Here is a 22979-nt window from a genome sequence, read left to right on the forward strand (position 1 = left end):
AGTGGCTGGCACCTCTGCTGGAGTCCTAGGCATCTGGTGGGGGGGGCAGGGCGGGGGTGGGGCCACACTGCTGAGGTCCCACATGGCCCTGCTGGTCCTCGATGCCCCCCTCCTCTGAGCCCTGACCCCTTCATTCCCTGCGCATTCTGTAGGGAACATGAGGCTCTGGCTGAGACCCAAAGCCCTACTTAGCACCAACCTGACCCCCAGGAAGCTCCCCAGAGCACAGAGCCTCCTGGAACTCTTCTTGAGGCTGGGGGAGGGGAGCTGCCCTGTGACCCAGACACCTGTGGTTTATATAAGCTGCTCTGGCCCTAAGGATCCAGGCTCTTCTTACCAGGGATAAGAGGAGGTTGAGTTGGGGGTAGAGGAGGGGCTGGGACCAGTGCTGCAAGGGGAGAACCGCAAACTAGGGCAGCACCTGCAGGGCAGAAACTGATGGAGCCAGGTGGGGGGTGGGGACTGCCCTTGGCCCTGGAAGCCCCAGGCGGAGCCCCGAGTGGCAGACTGGGCCTGGAATCTGCATTTTGCCTTTGGGAGTCCCTGGGCCTGTCTGCTGGGTCTCGTCAGTAAGGGGAGTGGCCCGTCATTTCCTGGGCGCCAGGGCTGGTTTGTGAGAGGGGGCAGGTGGAGGGCCCCACCCTCTTGGTTCTCTGTAGTGGGTTTCCTTTGATGAGAGGCTGGGACACTGTGGGTGCCCAAGCGCGGAGGCCCTACTGCTCACCCACCTCCAGCCTGAGGGTGCCTGGGGTGGAGGCAGGGAGAGCAGGCCTTCCTCTTGATTGCCCTATTTGGGCATTTTTAAAGGACTTTTTTTCTGAGTATCTCCTGTGCAGTCCCCGACTTCCAGGAAAATGGGGGAGAGGCAAACAGCAGTAATCGCTGGCACCCCCTTACATGATCTCCAAGCTTTTAATGCTCTGGCCTCAGGGGAGACCAGTGACAGGCCTGGGTCCCGTGTGCTGAGGCTGGAATTGGGCTCCTGAGGATGCTTCAGCGGCCTTCAGAGAAAAGGGGAGGGTGACGATGGTGCCGCGTTTACTGCTGGGGTCCCCCCATGAGGGCCGTGGGCAGGGGCCTGGGCCTGCAGATCTGGGCAGGGGGCTGTGAGGCAGCCCCCTGGGACCTCCTGCTTTTCTAACCTGGGAGGTGAGAGATTAGGAGAAACGAGGAGAAGGGGCTTGGCAGTAGGGGAACTTGCAGATGTGGGGACGCCCCAGGCCTCCTGTGAGGTGTAACCGGACTCCTGTGAGTTCCGGACACGGGGCATCTGTGGTCCTAACCCCGGCCCATTCCTCCACCTCCCAGGGCCCAGCCCCTTTACTTAAGGCCCCACACCTGGGCTTCAGGTCGGGCCCGGGGCCATGGCCTTCACAGACCTGCTGGACACCCTGGGTGGTGTGGGTCGCTTCCAGCTCATCTCCACGGCCCTGCTGCTGCTTCCCTGCAGCCTGCTGGCCTGCCACAACTTCCTGCAGAACTTCACGGCCGCCGTGCCCCCCCACCACTGCCAGAGCCCCGCCAACCACAGCGCGGCTGCCGTCTACGGCTCGGGGGCCTGGCTGAAAGCCACCGTACCCCTGGACCCGCTCGGGCTCCCCGAGCCATGCCGGCGCTTCACACAGCCTCAGTGGGCCCTCCTGAGCCCTAATGCCTCTGTCCACGGGGCAGCCACGGAGGGCTGCAAGGACGGCTGGGTCTACGACCGCAGTGTCTTCCCATCCACCATCGTGACGGAGGTCAGGTGGGGCCAGGGGCTGCGGGGTTGGTGGGGGCTGCACCCCAGGCCGAGGCTGGAGCATCCTTCCCTCCCCCGCAGTGGGACCTGGTGTGTGAGGCCCGCACCCTCCGCGACCTGGCTCAGTCCGTCTACATGGCCGGGGTGCTGGCAGGCGCCGCTGTGTTTGGCAGTATTGCAGACAGGTGAGCCTTTGGGGCCGAGGGTCTCCTCAGTCTCTTCATTAACTTTTCTTTATTAAAGTTTATTTTAAACTAAATTTTAAAATGATGTGTATTTTAATGTATTTTAAATATATATTTTAAAGTAGATGTATGTATTATATGTTGTATTATATAATTTATTATAATACATATAATACATTCACATGGTTCAAAATTCCAGAAGGTACAAGTGGGTATGCAGGCCAGCGTTCTCCCCTCTGCCCTGCACTCCAGTAATTCCTCTAGGGCAGCCTGGTTTCTGTGTATCTCACAGAGATGTTTTATGGTTTTATACAATCCAAGGCTGGGCAAGCTGCAGTCCGGGGGGCCGCAAAGAGTAGGGCACGACTGGGCCACCGAGCAACAACAGTGTGAAAGAGCACGCACACGTGCTCCGTCCCCCTTTCTCATACAAACGCTGGCGCAGCCCACACATGGTTCTCTATCAAGATTTTACTTCATTCGAGGCCTCTGCGCGTTGCTTCAGACAGCTATCCCATCTTGCCTACATCCAGGCTGCACCCCACTGTGTGGGTGAGCCACTGCTGACCATAAGGGCCCCTGAGGGTACAGAGACGCCCCGAAGCGCAGCGCACACCGCGGCCCTGATGGATCTGGCATCCTTCCCTCCTCCGTCCTCTTTCCCTTCCCTCCCTGCTTTGCCTCCCCTTCTCTCTCCCTCCCCCCTCCTCTCCCCGCCCCACAGCCCCTCCTCACAATCTTCAGGCTCTTGGGTCTCCAGGACTGCAGACCCACACCCTGGACTGTGCTGTGTGGCTCAGCCGCCTCGTGGGTGGCCCTGTCATAGCCCCTGTCGCCCTGTGTCATCACACATTGGGTCTTTCTCTGTATGAGCCTATATCTTATGCTTAGTGTCTTCTTTGCCCCCAGCTCAGACCTACCCCTTAGAGGTCATCAATGGACATCTGTGCAACAGAATCAATGAATGAGTGATGAAATGAATGAGTGTAACGTGCAGTGTGTGAGCAAGAGGTGCTGCCCACCTGACCAAGCTGGGGCTCCAGCCCCAGACCCTCACTTACAAATGAAGCAATGCCAAGGCCCTGCTTCCGTGGCCTTGGACTCCTTTATGGTATAACAAGCCCCACCTCACCCTGGCCCCCGCAAAATGACCAATCCAAATGAAGACCGGCCCCTGGGGTCCTGCTCCCATCAGCCTGGGCCCCCTCAAGGGCTCACACCCCCATGAGTTCTGCTTCAAGGGCTACCCCCTGCCGGGAAGTCACTCAGGGGACCCTCTCATAACCCTCCGCACCAGCTTCTGGGCCTCTGCAGAATTTCTGTCTTCCCCCAAATCCTGGGAGAGTGGGGGCTTGGTCGGGAGCTAGAATTCTCCTTGAGTGAAAGAACGAAGGCGGGAAGGTGGCTCTTCATTCCCGCTCTCCTTCCACACCATGTTCTCCCTCCCCGGCCTCTGCCGGGGCCTGGGCCCCAGCGAGTGCGCTTCGCTTAGGATGAGTGGCTTTCAAACTGGGGGGTAGGGGGTGGGGGTAAGTAGCTTCCTCTCATCCTCCCTCCACAACAGCCGTGGGGGAAGCTGCTGCCACCTTGGAACCCTAACCCTGTGCCCATGGCCGGGCTCAGGCTGGGCCGCAAGGCCCCCTTGGTCTGGTCATACCTGCAGTTGGCAGTTTCGGGGGCAGCCACGGCGTACTTCAGCTCCTTTGGCACCTACTGCTTCTGCCGATTCCTGATGGGCATGACCTTCTCCGGCATCATCCTAAACTCTCTCTCTCTGGGTGAGTCCAGCCATGGAGGGGACTAGAGGGGAGGGGGCTGGCAGGGGCAGGAGGGCAGTGGCAGCCCCACTGGTGGGCATCTTTCCCATTTCCTTGTGCTGGGATTCTCATCCGGTGACCTCAACTCACAGCCTCCCACCAGGGTTCTCAGGAGACCTGGGTTCTCAGCGGGGCCTGCCAGCAGCAAGCCGGGGACCCTGGGTTGCGATTTGCCTGTCTGTGAGCTGAAAGGGCTGGGTTCCCTTCTTTTGTGAATTAGTCAGCAATAACCACTTACTAAGGACCTACTGTGTGCCAGGCTCCTGTGGAGCTTAGTGTGGGGGCATGGAAACGAGATGAGACACAGGGGTCCCCGGGGTGGGTGGCAGGCATCCTCAAAGTATGTGGATCCAAAAGAGGCGAGGCTTCCCCTTGGGGCCACTGGCGGCCTGGCCTCCTGGGTGCCAGGTGGGAATGTCCCCACCCCGCAGTGACAGGGTCAGTAGTCACTCCAGGCTGGTTCCAGTGGCTGTGGCAGAGAGCCGTGTGGGCAGAGGAAGCCCACCCTGGACGCAGGCCCGCCCGTGCCTCTAATTACTTGGTTTGTTGGGGTCTTTTATCCCAGGGTGGTTGGGAATCTTGGGGCTGGAGAACTAGGATGCTCCAGGTCACACTCTGGTCACCTCTCCTCCCCACATCCGGACATTGAAGGGTGCTGAGCTCACGGTGGGACCTCAGCAAACCCCAGCCCACCCGCCTCATCCTTCAGGGCGGGCGTCCAGCCATGGCTCGTGGAATCGAAAGGCAGAAACAGTTGTCCAAAATCCATCTCCTGCTAGAATCACCTGTATAATACACATGCCTACACACACACACACACACACACACACACACCCCATATACACACATCCTGACATACACACATGCACACTTCTAACCACAACACCCACCCCTGCACAATATATAATGTGTATATTGTATACACAACAATGTGTACACCTCTACACATACACACACCCATATACACATACTCCTACATACAGACACACACACATGCTCCTAACCATTACACACGCACCATACACACTCCTAACCACAAGACATGCACGATATACACACATCCCTACACACACACACGAACACACACACACACGAACACACACACACACACACACGACTAGGTGTGTGAGATGGCGAACAAGTAGATCCTGCTCTGTAGAGCCCGTGTCCTCCTGCAAGAAGACAGGTAAACAACACAAAGAAGCGGACTGCATAGTGTGTTAGAAGGTGATAAGCGCTACAGAGGAAAACTAAAGCCCAGAAAGGGGATGAAAGCAGCCAGGCGAGGGGGCCGGGCGGCAGCGGCCTGAGGCGGAGAGAGCCTGCAGCTTTATTGGTTCAGGACAGGCCTCGCTGAGAAGGGGTCACTTGGACCAAAGCTTGAGGGAGGTGAGGCAAGGGGACCTGTGGCCACCGGGCGAGAACGTTCCAGACAAAGGCCCTGAGGGGAGAGTGTGTCTAGTGGACTCAAGAGCAAGGAGGGCCTCGTGGCTGGACAGAGCTGAGGTGGGTGACAAATGGGCTGGGATGACAGCGGCAGATCCTTAGACCTGCTGGCCCTGAAGGACGTTGGCTTTGACTCTGAGCGAGGGGGCAGCCTCTGGAGGGTAAACAGGCCTGACTTGGTCCCACCTGGCGTCGGCCAGGACCCCTCAGGCTGCATGTGGCTCGAGGACAGGAGCAGGAAGGCCGGTCCGAGGCTCATCCGGTCACCTGGCAAGAGGTGAGGCTGGAGTGAGCCGGGGTTAGCGCAGGGGGAGGCAGGAAGGCGCAGTTAGGCTCTGAGGTTCTGTCTGCGGGGAGAAGCCACAGGGTTTGCCAATGGACTGGACACACGATCTGGCTGCTGCCTGAAAGCAGCATCCTCTTCCGCTTATTCTGGTTGCTTCGTGAGAGTGTGCCTGCTCTATGTCACCAGGCCCCCACGGATGGACATTTAAATCATTTTGCTATTTGCTATTTGCAAAAAATCATGTAATTAAGAGGGGCTTCCCTGGTGGCTCAGATGATAAAGAATCTGCCTACAATGCAAGAGACCCGGGTTCGTTCAATCCCTGGGTCAGAAAGATCCCCTGGAGAAGGGAATGGCAACCCACTCCAGTATTCTTGCCTGGAGAATTCCATGGACAGGGAGCCTGGCAGGCTATATATAGTCCACAAGGTCACAAAGAGTTGGACATGACTGAGCAACTAACACAGATAAACACACGTGTAATTAAGAGTCATTATATTCCCTTTTCAAGCAACTGTTCACAGCCTTTACCCGTTTTTTCCTTTTGGCGTGTTAGTTGTTTTCCTATTGATCTGTAAGAATTCTTCCCAGATTAGGGAAATTCACCCTTTGACTATTATTTGAAATGGTTTTTTTTTTTTTTCCTGTCTTTTTTGCTGAAGTTATGACTCTGCTTACAATGGGTTTTTTTTTTTAAGCAGAGACTTCTTATTTTTATGAAGCTCCTTGTTGGTCTTCCCTTTTGTTGTTTCTGGGTTTTGTGACATTCTTGGAAAAGCCTTTCCTGACTCTAAGATTGAAAAGACATCTAGCATGGTTTCTTCTAATATTATTATGCTTTTATTGTTATATTTAGCTCCTTTTTAATATGTATTTATTTATTTTTGGCTGTGCTGGGTCTTTGTTGCTGCGCAGGGACCTTCTCTAGTTTGGGAGCTACACTCTAGTTGCAGTGTGCCGGCTTCTCACTGTAGCGGCTTCTCTTATTGCGGAGCAAAGGCTTCAGGCTCAGGCTTCAGTACTTGTGGTGCACAGGCTTAGTTGCCCCATGGCATGTAGAATCTTCCTGGACCAGGAATCGAACCCGTGTCCCCTCCCTTGCAAGGTGGATTCCTAACCCTGGACCACCAGGGAAGCCCTACGTGAAGCTCTTGAGTCCACCTGGCATTTGTCTAAGGGTAAGGACTGAGGTTGGGACATCTTTGCCGTGCTCAATGCCTCTCTGGAATGATTTCCAGCTGCCACAGGGTCATTCTAAAGCGGGGGGAGGCTTGAATTAAACACCCACGTGAGCAATGAGCCCCACTGAGCCTGGCGTGGTTTTCTCCGCAGTCGTGGAGTGGATGCCCACCCGGGGCCGGACCGTGGCGGGGATCTTGCTGGGGTACTCGTTCACCTCCGGTCAGCTCATCCTGGCGGGCGTGGCGTACCTGATCCGCCCTTGGCGGTGGCTGCAGTTTGCAGTCTCTGTCCCCTTCCTCATCTTTTTCCTCTACTCTTGGTACGTCCTGAGCAGAGAGGGCTGAGGCAGAGCACCTGCATGGCCGGGCCCTCACCTGTCCCTGGGGGAGCCTTGGGGTGGGCAGCGACTGGAATCTGGGGGAAGTGGTGGGGACATGCAGGAGTGAGGACATGGGCTCACAAGGACCATGCATGGCTGTGGGCAGATTCAGGCTAGGACCCCTTACATTACTGAGGGGCTCCAGAACACACCGAGAGCTGTGCCTTCATCAGCTCCTTTGCGCCTCACAGCAACCCCAGGGAATTTTATAGGAGGATCACTGAGGCAGCCCAGGTGGATCCGTGACTTCTTCAAAGCCACATACGGGGAGAGACTGGGATTGACATAAAACACTACTATATATAAGTTAGGGCTTCCTGGTGGTTCAGATGGTAAGGAATATGCTTGCAGTGCAGGAGACCCAGGTTCAATCCCTGGGTCGGGAAGGGTCCCTGGAGAAGGGAATGGCTACCCACTCCAGCATTCGTATCTAGAGAATTCTATAGACAGAGAAGCCTGGCAGGCTGCAGTCCATGGGATTGCAAAGAGTCGGACACGACTGAGCAACACGCTTTCACTCTTTTTTCATATATAAAGTAGATAACCAATAAGGACCTACTATATAGCATAGAGAACTCTACTCAGTACTCTACAATGACCTATATAGGAAGAGAATCTAGAAAAGAGGGGATTTAGGTATATGTGTGACTGTTTCACCTTGCTGTTATAGCAGAGAGTAGCACAACATTATAAATCAACTATACTCCAGCAAAAATTTTAAGAAAAAAAAAGAAAATTAACTACAACAAACAACCAAAGGAAAACAAACAAAAAAGCCATTTACTGGGGTCAGAACCAGTTTCAAAACCAGATCTGTGGACACTGGAAGGCCCATGTCGTCTCTACATACACTGTAGAGATTCTCTGAAAGATGTGCTTCGAGAGAGGCCGCGTGTCCCCCAGTTTTCCCGATTCTGCTGACAGCAAGGGTTTCTCCTTTTCTCTGGGGTCTGGAAGGTGAAAGAGGGTGAGCTCTGGTTTGAGGAATGGCTCGAGTGCCGCCCTGCCCACTCAGGGCCCCAGTGGCCATCACAGGCCGTCACGGTGGCCGTTTCCGTGCCTCTCCTTCTCCAGCCTTCTCTCGGCCCCAGGTGGCTGCCAGAGTCGTCTCGATGGCTCCTCCTCCATGGCAAGACCCAGGCAGCTCTGAGGAACCTGCGGAAGGTGGCTGCGATGAACGGGAGAGAAGAGGAAGGGGAAAGGCTGACCAAGGAGGTAGGCAGGTCTGGTGCGAGTTCGGGGAGCACCAGTTTTCAGTCTTGCTGGCAGCCTCGAGATGTGCTAGGATTTGGTGACTTGCCAGGACTCACCATCCAGGTGAACAGGCTGAGAATAAATAGAGTGGGAAGAGCTCCAGTGAGACAAAGATGTTTAACCATAGAATGGCTGTGTGATCTGGGGTAAATCATATCACTGCTTTGATGGGGAAATAACCCATTCACATTTAGCCAAATATTCAATAAAATAAAAATCCTAAAATGAAATTATCAAATAATCAATAATAAAAGTACCATTTACCATGCATACCATTTATGATAAGATAGCTACCATTTATTATAAATAAACACTTTTATCTAGCCAGTTGCTTGATACCATGCTAAGTGTTTTCCATACGCAATCTCATTTAATGCCTTACTTTTTTTTGTTGTTGGCTGCTCTGTGCAATTCCCAGGATCTCAGTTCCCCAACCAGAGATTGAACTGGGGCCATGGCAGTGAAAGCGCCGAGTCCTAATCACCGAATCACCAGGGGATTTCCTAATGTCTCACTTTTAAAGATGAGGAATCTGATGTTTGGATTACCAAGTCACCCAACCCTTTGGATCCAGAGGGAACAGACAGGGAAATAATAACTTAGGCAATCTGCTTAAAAAAACACAATAGGAGGTGGCAGAACCCCTGGGAACCTGCCTTCTTAACCACTGGCTGAGACCGTCTTAGAGTTGATGCCAGGAGTGGGGCCTGAGAGTGTCCCTGGTTATTTCAGTCTAATCAGCGGGCAGCCCAGGCACCCTGGGACTCAGGTTGGAACCTCTGCTTCACCTCAGAGTCCTGGAACCAGCCTGGGGAGGAGACAAGAGCCAACCATCCTGCCAGGGCTTGCGACTTACCAGGCCCTCCCCTGGGAATAGGATAGCAGATCCCGCCTTCCCCTGATCAGACTTTCCTCGCCCAGGTGGTGAGCTCCTACATCCAGAGTGAGTTTGCAACTGGTCGCCCCTCCAACTCAGTCTTGGACCTCTTCCGAACCCCAGCCATCCGTAAAGTCACGTGCTGTCTCATGGTGGTCTGGTAGGTATTGGGCTCCTTGCCAGGACTTTGACCCAAGCCCAGGACACGCCACTGTCCCCACTGACAAACTCTCAAACAGTTAATGCAATGCACAGAAGGGTCTTGTGAAGTCAGTCCTGTTCCCCATGCTTTTTCCCATGTCTTCTGAGTGTCCAGGGTCCTCTGGGCCCCTGCTGGTTGCTAAGACCTAAGGTCGTGCATAAGATACCCCTGCTGACCTAGGGTACCCACATCTGGAGATGGGTCTCAACCAGCTGGGGCACCGACTGAAATCAGCCAGGCAACTTGAATGAAATACCCCTGGTTGCATCCTAATATGCCTCCAGGGGATTCTGGGAAGTTCCCCACTCTGGAAAAACACTTGTGTCCCTGTGCCCTGCAAATGTGGGGTTGTCCCCTGCACTGAGCATTCAGAGGGCTTCTGCCCCAAAAGTGTTGCCTGTGAGGCCGTTCTGGGCCTGGGCAGCCAGAGGGCTCCTCAGGACCCAGGTTCTGGGAAGACTTTCAGCTGGGGCGCTCACGTCTTCACAGGCCACTCCTTATATTCCCCACTTTCTAATCCCCAGTTGAGCAAACGTGTTATTGAGCAAAGGATATGAATGGAAACCAGTTAATTTTTGACTGGGTGTCCCTCAACCCTCTCAACAATCACTTCAGTTTTCATATGCTGTATTAGTTTCATGTTGCTATGTAACAAATGACCATAACAGCTGAAAAAATACCATTTTTTTATTAATTGAGTTTCTTTAATGAAATATTAATGATACAGAAGTACATTTGAAGTCTTAAGAAATACCCAGGTTCAATAAACTAACAATGTCTTTTAGGCAACAATTTCCCCCTTTTTAAAATTTATTTTTTTAATTGAAGGATAATTGCTTTACAGAATTTTGTTGTTTTCTGTCAAACATCAACATGAATCAGCCATAGGTGTACATATGTCCTGTCTCTCTTGAACCACCCTTAAAACAATACCATTTTTTAAAAGTTTATTTGTTGAGGGATAGTTGGTTTACAGTGATTTATAATGGTGTGTTAGTTTCTACTGTACAGCAAAGTGACTGTTATATTACATATATATATACATTCTTTTTCATGTTCTTTTCCACTATGGTTTATCACAAGATATTGAATATAGTTCCCTGCGCCATTCCGTAGGACCTTGCTGTTTATCCATCCTGTATGTAACAGTTTGGATCTGCTAATCCCAAACTCCCAGTCCAACCTCCCCCTCTTCTCTTCCCCCAAGGCAACCACAAGTCTGTTCCCTACATCTGTGAGTCTGTTTCTATTTCATAGATTAGCTCCTTTGTGTCATATTGTAGATTCCACACAATACCCCTTTATGTGCTTCTAGTTGCGTAGGTCAGAAGTCCAGGCGTAACATGGTTGAGTTCTCGCTTCAGGATTTCCTTACAAGGCTGAAATGAAGATGGTGGGCAGGCTGCATGGGAAGAATTCACTTTCAGATTCATTCAAGTTGTTGGCTGTGTTCTTTGTTGTTGTGGGACTGACATGTTCTTTGTTGTTGTGGGACTGACATGTTCATTTCTCCACTAGTTGTTAGCCAAGGGCCACTCTCTCAGGTCATTGAGGCCATTTATATTCTTGCCATATGGCCACCTCCATCTCAAGGGAGGATTTTCATCACAGCAAATCCTTCTCACATTTCGAGTCTCTGACTTCCCCACCTTTGACCTCTATATCCAGAATTAAAGGATTTTTGGAGAAGGCAATGGCACCCCACTCCAGTACCCTCGCTTGGAGAATCCCTTGGACTGAGGAGCCTGGTGGGCTGCAGCCCATGGGGTCACTGAGAGTCAGAGACGACTGAGCGACTTCCCTTTCACTTTTCACTTTCATGCATTGGAGAAGGAAATGGCAACCCACTCCAGTGTTCTTGCCTGGAGAATCCCAGGGACAGGGGAGCCTGTCGTGGGCTGCCGTGTATGGGGTCGAACAGAGTCGGACATGACTGGAGCAACTTAGCAGCAGCAGCAGCAGCAGCATGACTAGGTCAGGTTCACCCAGAAAAATCCATCATTTTTCTCTCTTATATTTTAAACTGAAGTACATAGCTGATTTACAATGTTGTGTTAGTTTCTTATCTATTTTTTTTCCAGATTCTTTTCCCTTATAGTTTATTACAAAATATTGAGCATAGTTCCCTGTGCTGTATGGTAGTCTTTGTTGGTTATCTATTTTGTCTATAGTAGGTATATAGTTAGCTAGTTCAGTCGCTCAGTCGTGTCTGACTCTTTGCGACCCCATGAATCGCAGCACGCCAGGCCTCCCTGTCCATCACCAACTCCCAGAGTTCTCTCAGACTGGATATGTTAATCTCAAATTCCTCCGCTTTTCCCTATAAAAACTGTGAGTTTCTTTTCTATGTCTGTGGGTCTTTCTGCTCCATATATAAACTCATTTGTATCATTAGATTCCACATACAAGTGATATCAAATGATATTTATCTTCCTGTGTCTTACTTCACTTGATGCAATAAACTCTAGGTCCTTCCATGTTCCTGCAAATGGCATTATTGAATTCTTTTTTGCGGCTGAGTAATATTCCGCTGTATAAATATACCACATCTTCTTTATTTTATTTTTAAAAATTTATTTATTCATTCTTTTTTTTTCTTTTTGGCTGCACTGAGTCTTCATTGCTGCAGCGGCTTTCTCCAGTTTCGGAGAGCTGGGGCTCCCCTCTAGTTGCGGCACACGGCTTCTCTCTGCCGTGGCTTCTCTTGTGGAGCGCGGGCTCTAGGGCACGTGGGTTTAGTGTGTGGCGCTCAGGCTCAGTTGCTCCACAGCATGTGGAATCTTCCTGGGCTGGGGATCGAACCCATGTCCCCTGCATTGGCAGGTGGATTCTTAACCCCTGCACCACCAGGGAAGTCCTAGCACTTCTTTATCCATTCATCTGTCCATGGACATTTAGGTTGCTTCCATGTCTTGGCTATTGTCAGTAGTGCCCGCAAGAATGACTGTCACCTTTTCCTGAGGTCTGTTCTACTTTTCTCCATCTTCACTGACTCACACGGCTGGGGATAACCGGGAGGAATGGCAGGAGTTTCTCAGTAAGAGGTTTGGGGGCTGATGCTGGGCCCTGGTAGGAGAGAGCCCACTGCCACTTTCTGTTTTTCCACTTCCTGTCTCCCTACACTCCTGGGTCTGTGCCAGCATGTCCTACAGAGAAACAAGACCTATGCAAGTAGGTCATGAGGGCCCATCTCAAGCCCCTTCCTCAGGGACATTTTATTTTGTTTCGCATCCAGAAAGTGTCATAAAATACACATAACAGAAACTTCAGCATCTTAAGCATTTTTTTTGGCCATGTCACGTGGCAAATGGGATCTTAGTTTCCAAGGATCAAATCTGTGCCCCCTGCAGTGGAAGTGCGGAATCTATACCACTGGAGCACCAGGGAAGTCGCAGCTTCCTAACCATTTGTAACTGTGCGGTTCAGCCGTGCTGCGTACCTACCACATTGTTGTACCACCATCAGCAGAACTCTTTTCATCTTTCGACACTGAAACTCTGTACTTATTAAACAATATCTCCTCCATTCCTGCTCCCTCCCAACCTCTGGCAACCAGCATTCTGCCCTCCATGTCTGTGAACTCGACCACTCTAGGGGCCTCCCATAAGTGGAATCATACGATACTTATCTTTTTGTGAGTGGCTTATCTCACTTAGTATAATGTCCTCAAGGTCCATTTGTGCTGTAGCATGGTCAGAATTTCTGCCTTTTTCGGGCTGTCATTGCATGTGTAGACCACTTGCTGTTGATGGACACCTGGCTTGCTTCCACCTTTTGGCTATTGTGAATGACACTGCTATAAACATGGATGTACAAGTAACTCTTTGAGACACTGTCTCAGGGACCTTGTAAGCTTCTGTGGAGACCCCAAGTGTTGGAACTCCAGGCCAGTGCCATCAGTTTGGCTGTGAACCCCGAGATCTTAGCTCCCCAGCCAAGGATTGAGTCCTAATCACTGGATCACCGGGGATGTCCCTCCCTCCAATTCCTTTTTTTTTTTTTTAAGAATAACGAAAATATTCTAACAAAACATAGGATTTACAGAAGTTTCGAGACAAGCCGTATTAAACGGTCACAAGCTTTTTCTTGAACCCCCGCCTCTAATTCTTGATGTCCTGTCCAGATCAGGTCAGCCGCTAAAGCCTGGAGATGGAGGGGCTGGAATGATGCTGACTGGACTCAGGGTGGCTGGGAAGGGATGTGGATGGAGGGGCATGGGCTCCAAGGCCAAGATCAGAGGCTTAGGAGATCAGGAGGAAGTGTCCCGCCAAGCCGGGGCATTTTCGCTCCCCACTTATGTAGTCAGGTTCTGGGAATATTTTGGTGGGAGAGCAGCAGAGGAGTCCTATGCCGTTCACCCTTGGGTGCCCTTCTCAGATCCAGGACAGTGAACTCTGGCCTGAAGCAGGGCCGTCTGCCTCCTCTGCCAGGTTCTCCAACTCCCTGGCTTACTACGGCCTGGCCATGGACCTGCAGAAGTTTGGGCTCAGCGTGTATCTGGTACAGGTCCTGTTTGGCGTCATAGACATCCCAGCCATGCTGGTGGCCACCACCACCATGATTTACGTGGGCCGCCGGGCCACAGTGGCCTCCTTCCTCATCCTGGCCGGCCTCATGGTGATCTCGAACATGTTTGTGCCGGAAGGTAAGCTGCCTGCTTCTGCCTTTGGGGTTGAGGGTTTCAGGGGCAAACAGACACTGTGCGGGAACAAGGCTGAGGGATATTCTGGATCTGGAAAGAAAGTGACTACAGACCACTGGAGTCTTTAATAAGCACTAGGACCTACTGATAGCATCGCAGTGGAGAATCTACAAAGGACGTGAGTCTTCGCCCTCAGAGCCTTTACTGTCTTGCCAGAGAGATTAGAACGATGGATAAGAACACCAGGGCTTCCCCGGTGACTCAGATAGTGAAGAATCTGCCTGCAATGTACAAGACCTGGGTTTGATCCCTGGGTTGGAAAGATCCACTCCAGAGTGGAATAGCTATCCACTCCAGTATTCTTGCCTGGAGAATTCCATGGAGAGAGGAGCTTGGTGGCTATAGTCCATGGTGTCACAAAGAGTTGGACACAACTGAGCAACTAATACTGTCACTTTTCACTTCACTAAGATGAGCTGGAGAGGCAGAGGGCTGGGTGGCATGTCCCTCTGGAGCCTGGCTAGGCACTTGAGGGTCTGAACTTCCACCAGGTGGATCTGAAACAGTAGTTTGCAAAGGTGGCTGTAATCATCACCAATCTGGAGACCTTTGAAAACTCCCAAAGCCCATGGGCTCCAGGCCAAGGCAACCAGTCTCAAAGAGAGGGACCCAAACCTCAGTATTTAGTCCAGTGATCACAGCAAGAAGCCAGGCTTGCATATCAGAGACCCAAGCAACACCAAGGGCCCAGCTGTGACCCCCAGTTCTGCCACTACGGCCTTGGGCAGGTTGTTTGCTTTCTCTGTCCTTCAGTTCCTTCCCTGAGAATAGATGTGTGTGTGCGTTAGTTGCCCAGTCGTGTCTGACTCTTTGCGACCACCATGAACTATAGCCACCAGGCTCCTCTGTCCATGGGATTCTCTAGGCAAGAATGCTGGAGTGGGTTGCCATCCCTAGTCCAGGGCATCTTCCATTCCAGGGACTGAACCCAGGTCTCCTGCATTGCAGGCAGATTTATTGTTTGAGCCGCGAGAGAATGGTAGAATAGATAGATTATTACTATTGAAATTTTGACTTATTTTCTTCCAATCTTTTTTTCCTATTCATAGATATTGTACTTGACACAATTGAGATAAATATATGTATAATACTATAAATAGGATAATATGTGTATATATTGTACATAGTTATCTATATAAAACATATATCTCTTTTCACTATTTGTTGTAAAACAAATTTGCTTTTCCACATTAATGCAAATGTTTCATAACCCTAATTTTTTATACTATTCAGTATTTAACCTGATTGGTGTTTTTCAACTCTAGCTGCACATCAGACTCCCCTGGGGGGTCTTTTAAAAATATCCAAACTTGAACCAGCCCCAAGAGGCTTTGATGTACTGGAGACGGAGCAGGGCCCAGGTGTGGGTGTTCTATAAAATCTCTCCTGACTCCAGCGTGCAGCGGGAGCTGCCCCCAAATCCAGAGGACATGTCATAATTTCTTTGACCATCACCCTGATGTTGGGCTTGTCATTGGAATTTTGCTCTTTATAACCAACTGCATGATGAATAATCATGGTAAAAGCAAACTTTCAATGACGCTGAGCACTTTTTCCTCATTTTACAGATGAGGACAGGGAGGCTCAGAGAGGTTGAGTCACAGTGGCCAGGTCACCCAGCTGAGTCAGAGCAGGGATTGGAACCCAGGCCTAACTCTGCAGCTTGGCCTGCCTCCCCAGAAGGACTGATGATGAGAGATGGAATAAGGCAGGAAGGAGGCAGAGGGCAGAGAAGGGCAGTGTGTAGACTTCTGGGTTCTGGGAGGTAGAAAGCCCCCGTCCTCCCCTCCATGTTCTGCAACCTGAGCCTCTACCCCCCGGGGCTCTGCCTCCTTTCTCCCTCTGCAGGCTCTGAGCCTCATCCACCCTCCTCCCCAGGAGTCCCTCCCCCTCCAGCCCCACCCTGCTGTGCCTCCCTGCTCCCCTTTTGGGCTCTGGCCTCCCCCTGCAACTCTGTCCCCCTGTCCCCCAGATATGCAGAGCCTGCGCACGGCCCAGGCGGCACTGGGCAAAGGCTGCCTGGCCAGCTCCTTCATCTGTGTGTACCTGTTCACGGGAGAGCTGTACCCTACGGAGATCAGGTGGGGGCCTGGGGGCAGGTGAGGCGGTAGGCAAGGGTGCTGGCCCCAAACTGGGAGGACCTCACTCCAGGCTGGCACCTGCTGGGCTTGCTGATGCAGGACCCACTCTCTATTCTGCTCTGCCCCCAACACTTAGGACCCGGTGCGCTGGGCCCTCCCGGCGTCCAGGCCACAGCCGCTAACCCGGCCCCACTGATCTGACAGGCAGATGGGAATGGGCTTTGCCTCGGTCAACGCCCGGCTCGGGGGCCTCGTGGCCCCGCTGCTCACCATGCTCGGGGAGTTCAGCGCCGTCCTGCCACCCGTGGGCTTCGGGGCCCCCTCAATCCTGGCCGGGCTGGCCGTCTGCTTCCTGGCTGAGACACGCAACGTGCCCCTGGTGGAGACCATCGAGGCGATGGAGAGGAGGTGAGGGGCCTCTGGGCACAGTCGGGGTGGGCAGCGGAGACAAGTGTGGGTCCTCCACGTGCTGCTAACATGTGGCCTGGTGGCAACAACAGAGCCCAAGAGACCAGCGTCCTGCCCGCCTCCATCTTTCCACAGCGAACGGTGAAACAGAAATAAGAACAACCTATAGACCAGGAAAAATAGGACGAGTTGAAGCAAAATGTGGCAGAGCAGTGGCGGATGTTTAGCCGGAGGAGGAGGTGCCCCAGTTTGAAGCAGAGACCAGCCCACAAGGTTGTCCGCCGGCTTTCCATCTGGGCTCTAAGCTTTCTGGCAGCAGAAAGGGAGACCCCTCATTGATGACTCTTTTCATAGAGGATGAGGAATACCAGTTCCTCCCAGAAAGGGAGGTTTTTCTCAGCAGCTAGCACTAGAAGACGTGTCTCTAACGCGTCTTCTCAGGGAGATCACTGTGTGAGCTGACAGGGATGTCCTTGACAACGTTTCTAAAATGAGAGCCAGAGGGGACTTGTGTGGCTTCTTGAGGCATTTCTCACCAACAAGGGCTCTGTGATGAGCCTCAGTTTTAGGGTGCCAGGGGACCTCTGTGGGTCTAGCTTGATTCCACCGCCGAACCATCTGTGCCCAGAGGCCTGTGTGTGTGGACTGTGTTTGCATCCCTTAAAAATAACCCCCCATGGAATTTTCAGGTGGTCCAGTGTTAGAACTCTGCGCTTCCACCGCAGGGGGCACAGGTTCAATCCCTGGTTGGGGAACTAAGATCCTGTAAGCCTTGCGGGATCCATAACCCAAACCATAAACATCACATTTCTACCCTGAGCTGTGGACAAAGTCTGGATTCATATAGATCGAGGATATAGACCTTGACACGTCCTGTCAATTCTACCTCCAAAGTATATTTTGAATCTGTCCATCTCTCTCCCCTTTCCTGGCCACCATCATCTTTTGTCTGAACAATCACAAAAACTTCAGATCCTTCCCTGCCCCTCTCCTCTTTCCTCTCTACACAGGTGCTGGCGTGAAGGACTTATCCTATGAGTAGAACCACAGCATTCCTCTCCTCAGAACCTTTTCTTGGCTTTCTATTGCACTGAGGATAAAAATTGAAACCTTGCGAAACTCAGGATTTGGTCCCTGCCCACCCTCCCGTGGTCGACCCCTGCCCACCCTCCCGTGGTCGACCCCTGCCCTGTCTGGAATGTCCTTCCTTTTGCTCTTAGCCCCTACTCGTCCCACATAACAGATGTAGGCCCAGGTATCCCAGGGGCTGGTAAGTATTTGTCAATAACCCAGTCCGGAACCTGTTCGCAGGTGCTCTGAGATGTTGCCTGAGGGCCCCAGGTACTTGGAAGAGAAACTAGGGAAGGGTCCTTCTCTAATATGACAGAGAGAACCCACTGTAATGGTCTGGCCTGGGCATTTTTAAAATCAGATTTTGCTTGCCCTGGCTATAGAAAAATCTGAGTAATGCTAAATGAAATTCTGGTTTTAGGTAATATACTTTCCTTTGATCTTGCCAGGAACAATTAATTATGAAACTACAGTATGTTATTACTGGCTATGAACCAACTGAATTTGGGGCACCATTTGCCCCAAATAATTTTGATTTTTATAGCAATTGACAACAAGCGATTCTTTCTCACAACGATCTACTGTTTGGGTCTGATCTAGCAGGAGTCCCCTCCTCCCATGGGTGAGGAAGAGCTTGTGACGGCCACAGTACGAGAAGTTCTCTTAAGCGTGACAAAGTAGTCCCGTATTTTGTATTGCTTTTGTTGTTTATTTTTATAGTTGTATATATATATATGTATACACACATGCTTGTGTGATTTGGAACAATCTCAAACAGAAGTACTAGTGTTGGACAAAGAACTTTTTTTTCCTGAACCATACAGAGAACGTTGTTGAAATCTCTTTCAAATATGTTCATGTGTAATTTTTCCAAGGGTGTTCTGCATGAGCACAATACAGCCACCACACACTGCAGAAAGTTAATGTTGCTATGTGACTACCATTTCACCCTCAGATCTCAGTCACGTCCTCCCCAACCACGTCCTACAGAGCAGGAAGGCCGGGTTCAGAATCACAAGTGGCATTCCGTTGTCGCGTCCCTTTCAGGCTGGAGTAGGTCCTTTGTCTTTGACTTCCACTACTCCAGCAATTACACAGGATTTTATAATTGGAAGCACTAAGACAACTCCACAAAGCACACTTATTTAAGGTTGTCGTAATTCAAAGGATACAATATGGCAGGAGGAAGAAAATATAGGCCAACATCGGGAAGGGCCAGGGCACCCAGCGCATCTGCCAGGGTCCTCAGAGCCCCCAGGATACCATTCATTCCCCCATCACAAGCCATCAGGATGTGGGTCTCAATCTCAGGGAGGCCAAGCGCAAGCTTGCTGAAGGGTCTTTTCCATTCCATTGGTCATAGCCCAAACCAGCCTGTGTAATCTGGTAAGCCAGATGCAGACCACAAATCTATAATTTTCAATCAACAGTGTAGACAGGCTGGTAAGAGGCTGCCTCCAGGAGGAGATTTAGACTTGACCAACATATTATAAATTTTTTTTTTTTTTTTTCATATTATAAATTATAGAAGTAGTGCCTGGGCTTCTTCAGTGACCAGTCCAGGGTTCTTCTTGACTGTTCTTGTCCAACCAAACATGAGATGGCCACATCTGGACTTGTTGTGGTTTGTTGGGGAAGGAGAAGCAAGAGACAGCCTTTCTGATGAGACAGCCGAGTGGAGTTTCAGACATTTAGACAATAAGAATTCAGAACTTCTCAGCCCCTCTTATTTTTCTGTTTTGAATCTCATCAGATACTTATGAATGCCAGTCACAGGCCTAGGATGTTAAAGATTAAGGTGAAAAGAAAATGCCTGTTTCTAAAGTTCCAGTTGCTCATCCTCAAGATCCTTCATTCATCACGAGACCAGATACTGTTTCTGAGAGTATCTGAATGCCTGATGTGGTCCAGGGCTCAGCCCCAGTTGGGTCTATGCCCTAGTTTGTTGGAGCAACATAGCAAAAGAGCAGTTGACTAATCCTGTTTTTAAAAAAAAAGGCCCTTTTATGTAAGAATAGAACATTCACGAAGAAGGAAATGCCAGTAGGAAGTAAACAGAGAAAAAATATCCACCTCAGTCATAATCAGAGAAATGCAAATAAAACCACATGATGTCCTATTTTAAATATTCACTAAGGAAACATTTTCAGTGCAGGAGATGTACAGGTAGCAAGGAGGAAACTCCTGCAAGCTTTCTGGAAGTTTCTTTGGCATTACTGACCATGAGTTGGAAAATTTTCCACAAGCTTCTAGGCAGCAATGACATTTCAAAGACTCTGCCCTAAAAAAATCAGCTGAAATGTGGACAAAGTATATTTACAAGGATATTCATCATCATGCTTAATGTATCAGAAAAAAATGTCAACTCTCCAAATATCTAGCAATTTAGATAACCTATGATACACTGTGCACTAGTTAAATGTTATGTTGAGGAGTTTTTAAAGGCATGGGGAATGTTTACAATATGCTGTTAAACAGTGTGTTATAATTAGGATATTTTCCTAATTATGTCAAGAAATAGAGACTCAAAAGAGAAAAAAAGTATATTAAAATGGTGACAGTGGTTGTCTCAAAGTATAAGCGATATTTTATTTTTTTCCTGGCTGCTTTATATTTAGAATTTTTTTCTCCAAATTATCTGCATTGAGCAGGTTTTCCTTGGTAATCAAAGAGATGAGTCACACAGTGAAACAATTTGTAAGAATTCAATTATGCCAGTTCCCATTTCCCAGGCCTAGAAGTGAGGGAAGGATCTCGTTGAAGCTGAAGCTCCCCTAAGCTTGTGAGGTGTCGTGAAAACCCAGAAGAGCGGTAGCCCAGCCTGAGAAAGTGCCGAAAGTCCAACCAGTGACCTTCCATGGAGCTCTTCCCACTGGTGGGGGCATGGAGAGGTGAAGGGTGGAGAGAAAAGTTCAGCCTTTCAGCAGAGGTCTGGTTTCCACCAAGGCCAAGGGCCAGGTCTTGGTCAGCTAGGACCTCCTGCTGCCCTCCCACCCATAGTGAGCACCAGCTGCATGGCTGACCCAAGCATGTTTTTAATGCTTATCTTGAGAGCGTGGAGTCCTAATCACTGTGTGTGTGTATGTATATATATATATATATACATATTATATTTCAGATACTTATATATATATTTTATACTATATTTCAGATATTTAAAAAAAGTATCAAAAGACCATTGATAATTCCCTAGGGGTCTAGTGGTTAGGATGCCACACTTTCATTGCTGTGCTCTGGGTTCAATCCCTGGTCAGGGAACTAAGATTCTGCAAGCTGTGAGGCACGGCCAAAAAAAAAAAAAAAGACTATGGATTACATGAAGAGGCTGCCTCTGGTCGTCTTTGCTCATTTGATGAGTTTAAAAAATAACACTGAGCAAGCCTACCCGTCGCAGCAGTTGAATGTGGAGAATGTCTGCCTCTGGGTTTTTAGGAACCATCTTTGAAAGGGAAGAGGAATCTATTAGACAGAACTGGAGAGAACCGCCTCTCACTCCCCACCACAGGCACTTAGCAAACAAAGCCAACAAGCTTCTGTCCCTCAGTGACCCTAAGGGACAGAAGTCAGGAAAATGAAGCTTAATGGGCAGAAAAGAGATGCAGAACAGTAAAACGAGAAGAAAAATGTTTCTCTGTGATTATGTTAGGACATGATCACACACACACAAAGGCTTAAACCATTGAACTAAAAGATCAGAAATAGAATAGGTAAGGATTAAAAATTAAAAGAAAAAACACTGATGAAATGTTTTGAACGTGGAAAAATTTCTCAAAATGGAACCAGCTGAAACTGGACCGGAGTGGCTCAGAGGTTAAAAGCGTCTGCCTGCAATGCGGGAGACCTGGGTCTGATTCCTGGGTCGGGAAGATCCCCTGGAGAAGGAAATGGCAACCCACTCCAGTATTCTTGCCTGGAGAATCCCAAAGATGGAAAAGCCTGGTGGGCTACAGTCTGGGGGGTTCGCAAATAGTTGGATACGACTGAGCGACTTCACTTCGCTTCATGTGAGTGATTTAGACAAGAAGATAAGAAAAACTAAGTAGAAAAACAGGTAGTTCTTAGTCTGCGCAAGAGGAGGACGAAATAAACAGAAGGTCAGAACACAATGATTTCAAAGACTCGAATAGGAAACAGCGGAACCAGATATGGTCAGGGACAGGCAGCCCTGGGGGCAGCCTCGGGCTACCAGGAGGCTATTGCCCTCATCCTCACCTGACTCCTCCCTCCCTGCTTCCTGAGCGACTGACCTCTACCTGGGCCAGGGCCCAGACCCGGAGTCTCACTGGTGCCCCTGGTCCCTGGGCAAGCCCGGCCCAACAGCAGAAACTGGGCTGAGCCTGGTGCCCTGTTCACAGCTGTGTGAGCTGGGGTGTGTGTCTGGCCTCAGGTCCTCATCCGAAGACTCTTGGACTTGGCATCCTTTGCAAGTCTGGCTGATTTCAGCCAGGCCAGCCCCTGGTGGCTGTGGACCTCAGGAGAGAGCGAGGGAGTGGACGGGACGGTGGGAGGCACCCGCTGAGGTTCCTCACAGGGATGAGAGGACGGGTCGCCTTCTTTGGGGACTTTGGGACAGCGGAGATACACCCCCTGTATATGGAGCAAATACACCCTTGACCACGACACTCACCACCCCTGCCCCTCATCACCTCCTTTTTATGTCATTTGTCTTTTCATTTCAACAGAGTCAAAGAACGCCTGTCCAGGAAGGATGCAGAAGAGAAGGGTGAAGAAGTTTCTCTTCAGCAGCTGGGAGTCTCGCCCCTCAAGGAAACCATCTAAGCTGCCAACAGCCTGGCACTTGCTGGCAGCGCCCCAGCCAGTGTCCAGTATCCTCCAGTTTCTCCTGGCACTGATGGGGCAAGACTGGCTGAGGACCAGGGCGACTCTGCAGAGCCATGAGAGAGAGCCGCCCTGAGAGCAAGGCTGGGGCTGTTGGAGAACACCATCCAGCAGCAGCCCAGCGGCTTTGTGAAGGTTTAGAAAAGAGAAACTGCGCCCAGGGGCCAAAGAAGGCACCGTCTTTCTTTCCAATCCCTGACTCTGCCCCTTAAAACCCTCTCTGTTCCTCCTCGTCCCAAGTGGAAATGCCATGTCTTTGGAGGGTTAAGGTGAGATTTCTGCCCCTGGTTGTCCCTGGAGCAGCCCCTGCCTGCTGGGTTCCGGGAACTTCAGGACTCACTGTGCTCACTCATTTGGCATTAACTCTTTCCTGCCTTATATGATTAAAGCTCTTCCCCGGTGTGTGACTTGTATCTTCCCCTGGCAAATGTCTGCCCAGCAATGGGCCTCGGAGACAGTACTGTCTCAACACACAACTGATGAGTAAATGATGCAGCCAGACTCGGGCAATG

At 50.5% G+C, this 22979-nt stretch overlaps 1 protein-coding gene across 1 annotated transcript; it reads left to right on the forward strand.

The window, feature by feature from the left end:
• Positions 1365–22407, forward strand: SLC22A20 (solute carrier family 22 member 20). Its single transcript, XM_018042839.1, has 10 exons — positions 1365–1739; positions 1820–1923; positions 3547–3701; positions 6805–6973; positions 8125–8248; positions 9209–9324; positions 13797–14011; positions 16041–16149; positions 16354–16557; positions 22311–22407. Exons 1-10 carry the CDS (start codon positions 1365–1367, stop codon positions 22405–22407), a joined length of 1668 nt encoding a protein of 555 aa, XP_017898328.1.

This window comes from Capra hircus, chromosome 29 (genome assembly GCF_001704415.2).
Source record: "Capra hircus breed San Clemente chromosome 29, ASM170441v1, whole genome shotgun sequence".
Lineage (NCBI taxonomy): Eukaryota > Metazoa > Chordata > Mammalia > Artiodactyla > Bovidae > Capra > Capra hircus.

What these genes read in the sequence shown, in the direction of transcription:
- SLC22A20 (XM_018042839.1), top strand. Translation starts at nt 1,365, where the DNA reads ATGGCCTTCACAGACCTGCTGGACACCCTGGGTGGTGTGGGTCGCTTC. An exon ending in ATCTTTTTCCTCTACTCTTG is followed by an intron (nt 6,974 to 8,124) that starts GTACGTCCTGAG and finishes TCTCGGCCCCAG; the next exon opens with GTGGCTGCCAGAGTCGTCTC. An exon ending in CTGTACCCTACGGAGATCAG is followed by an intron (nt 16,150 to 16,353) that starts GTGGGGGCCTGG and finishes CTGATCTGACAG; the next exon opens with GCAGATGGGAATGGGCTTTG.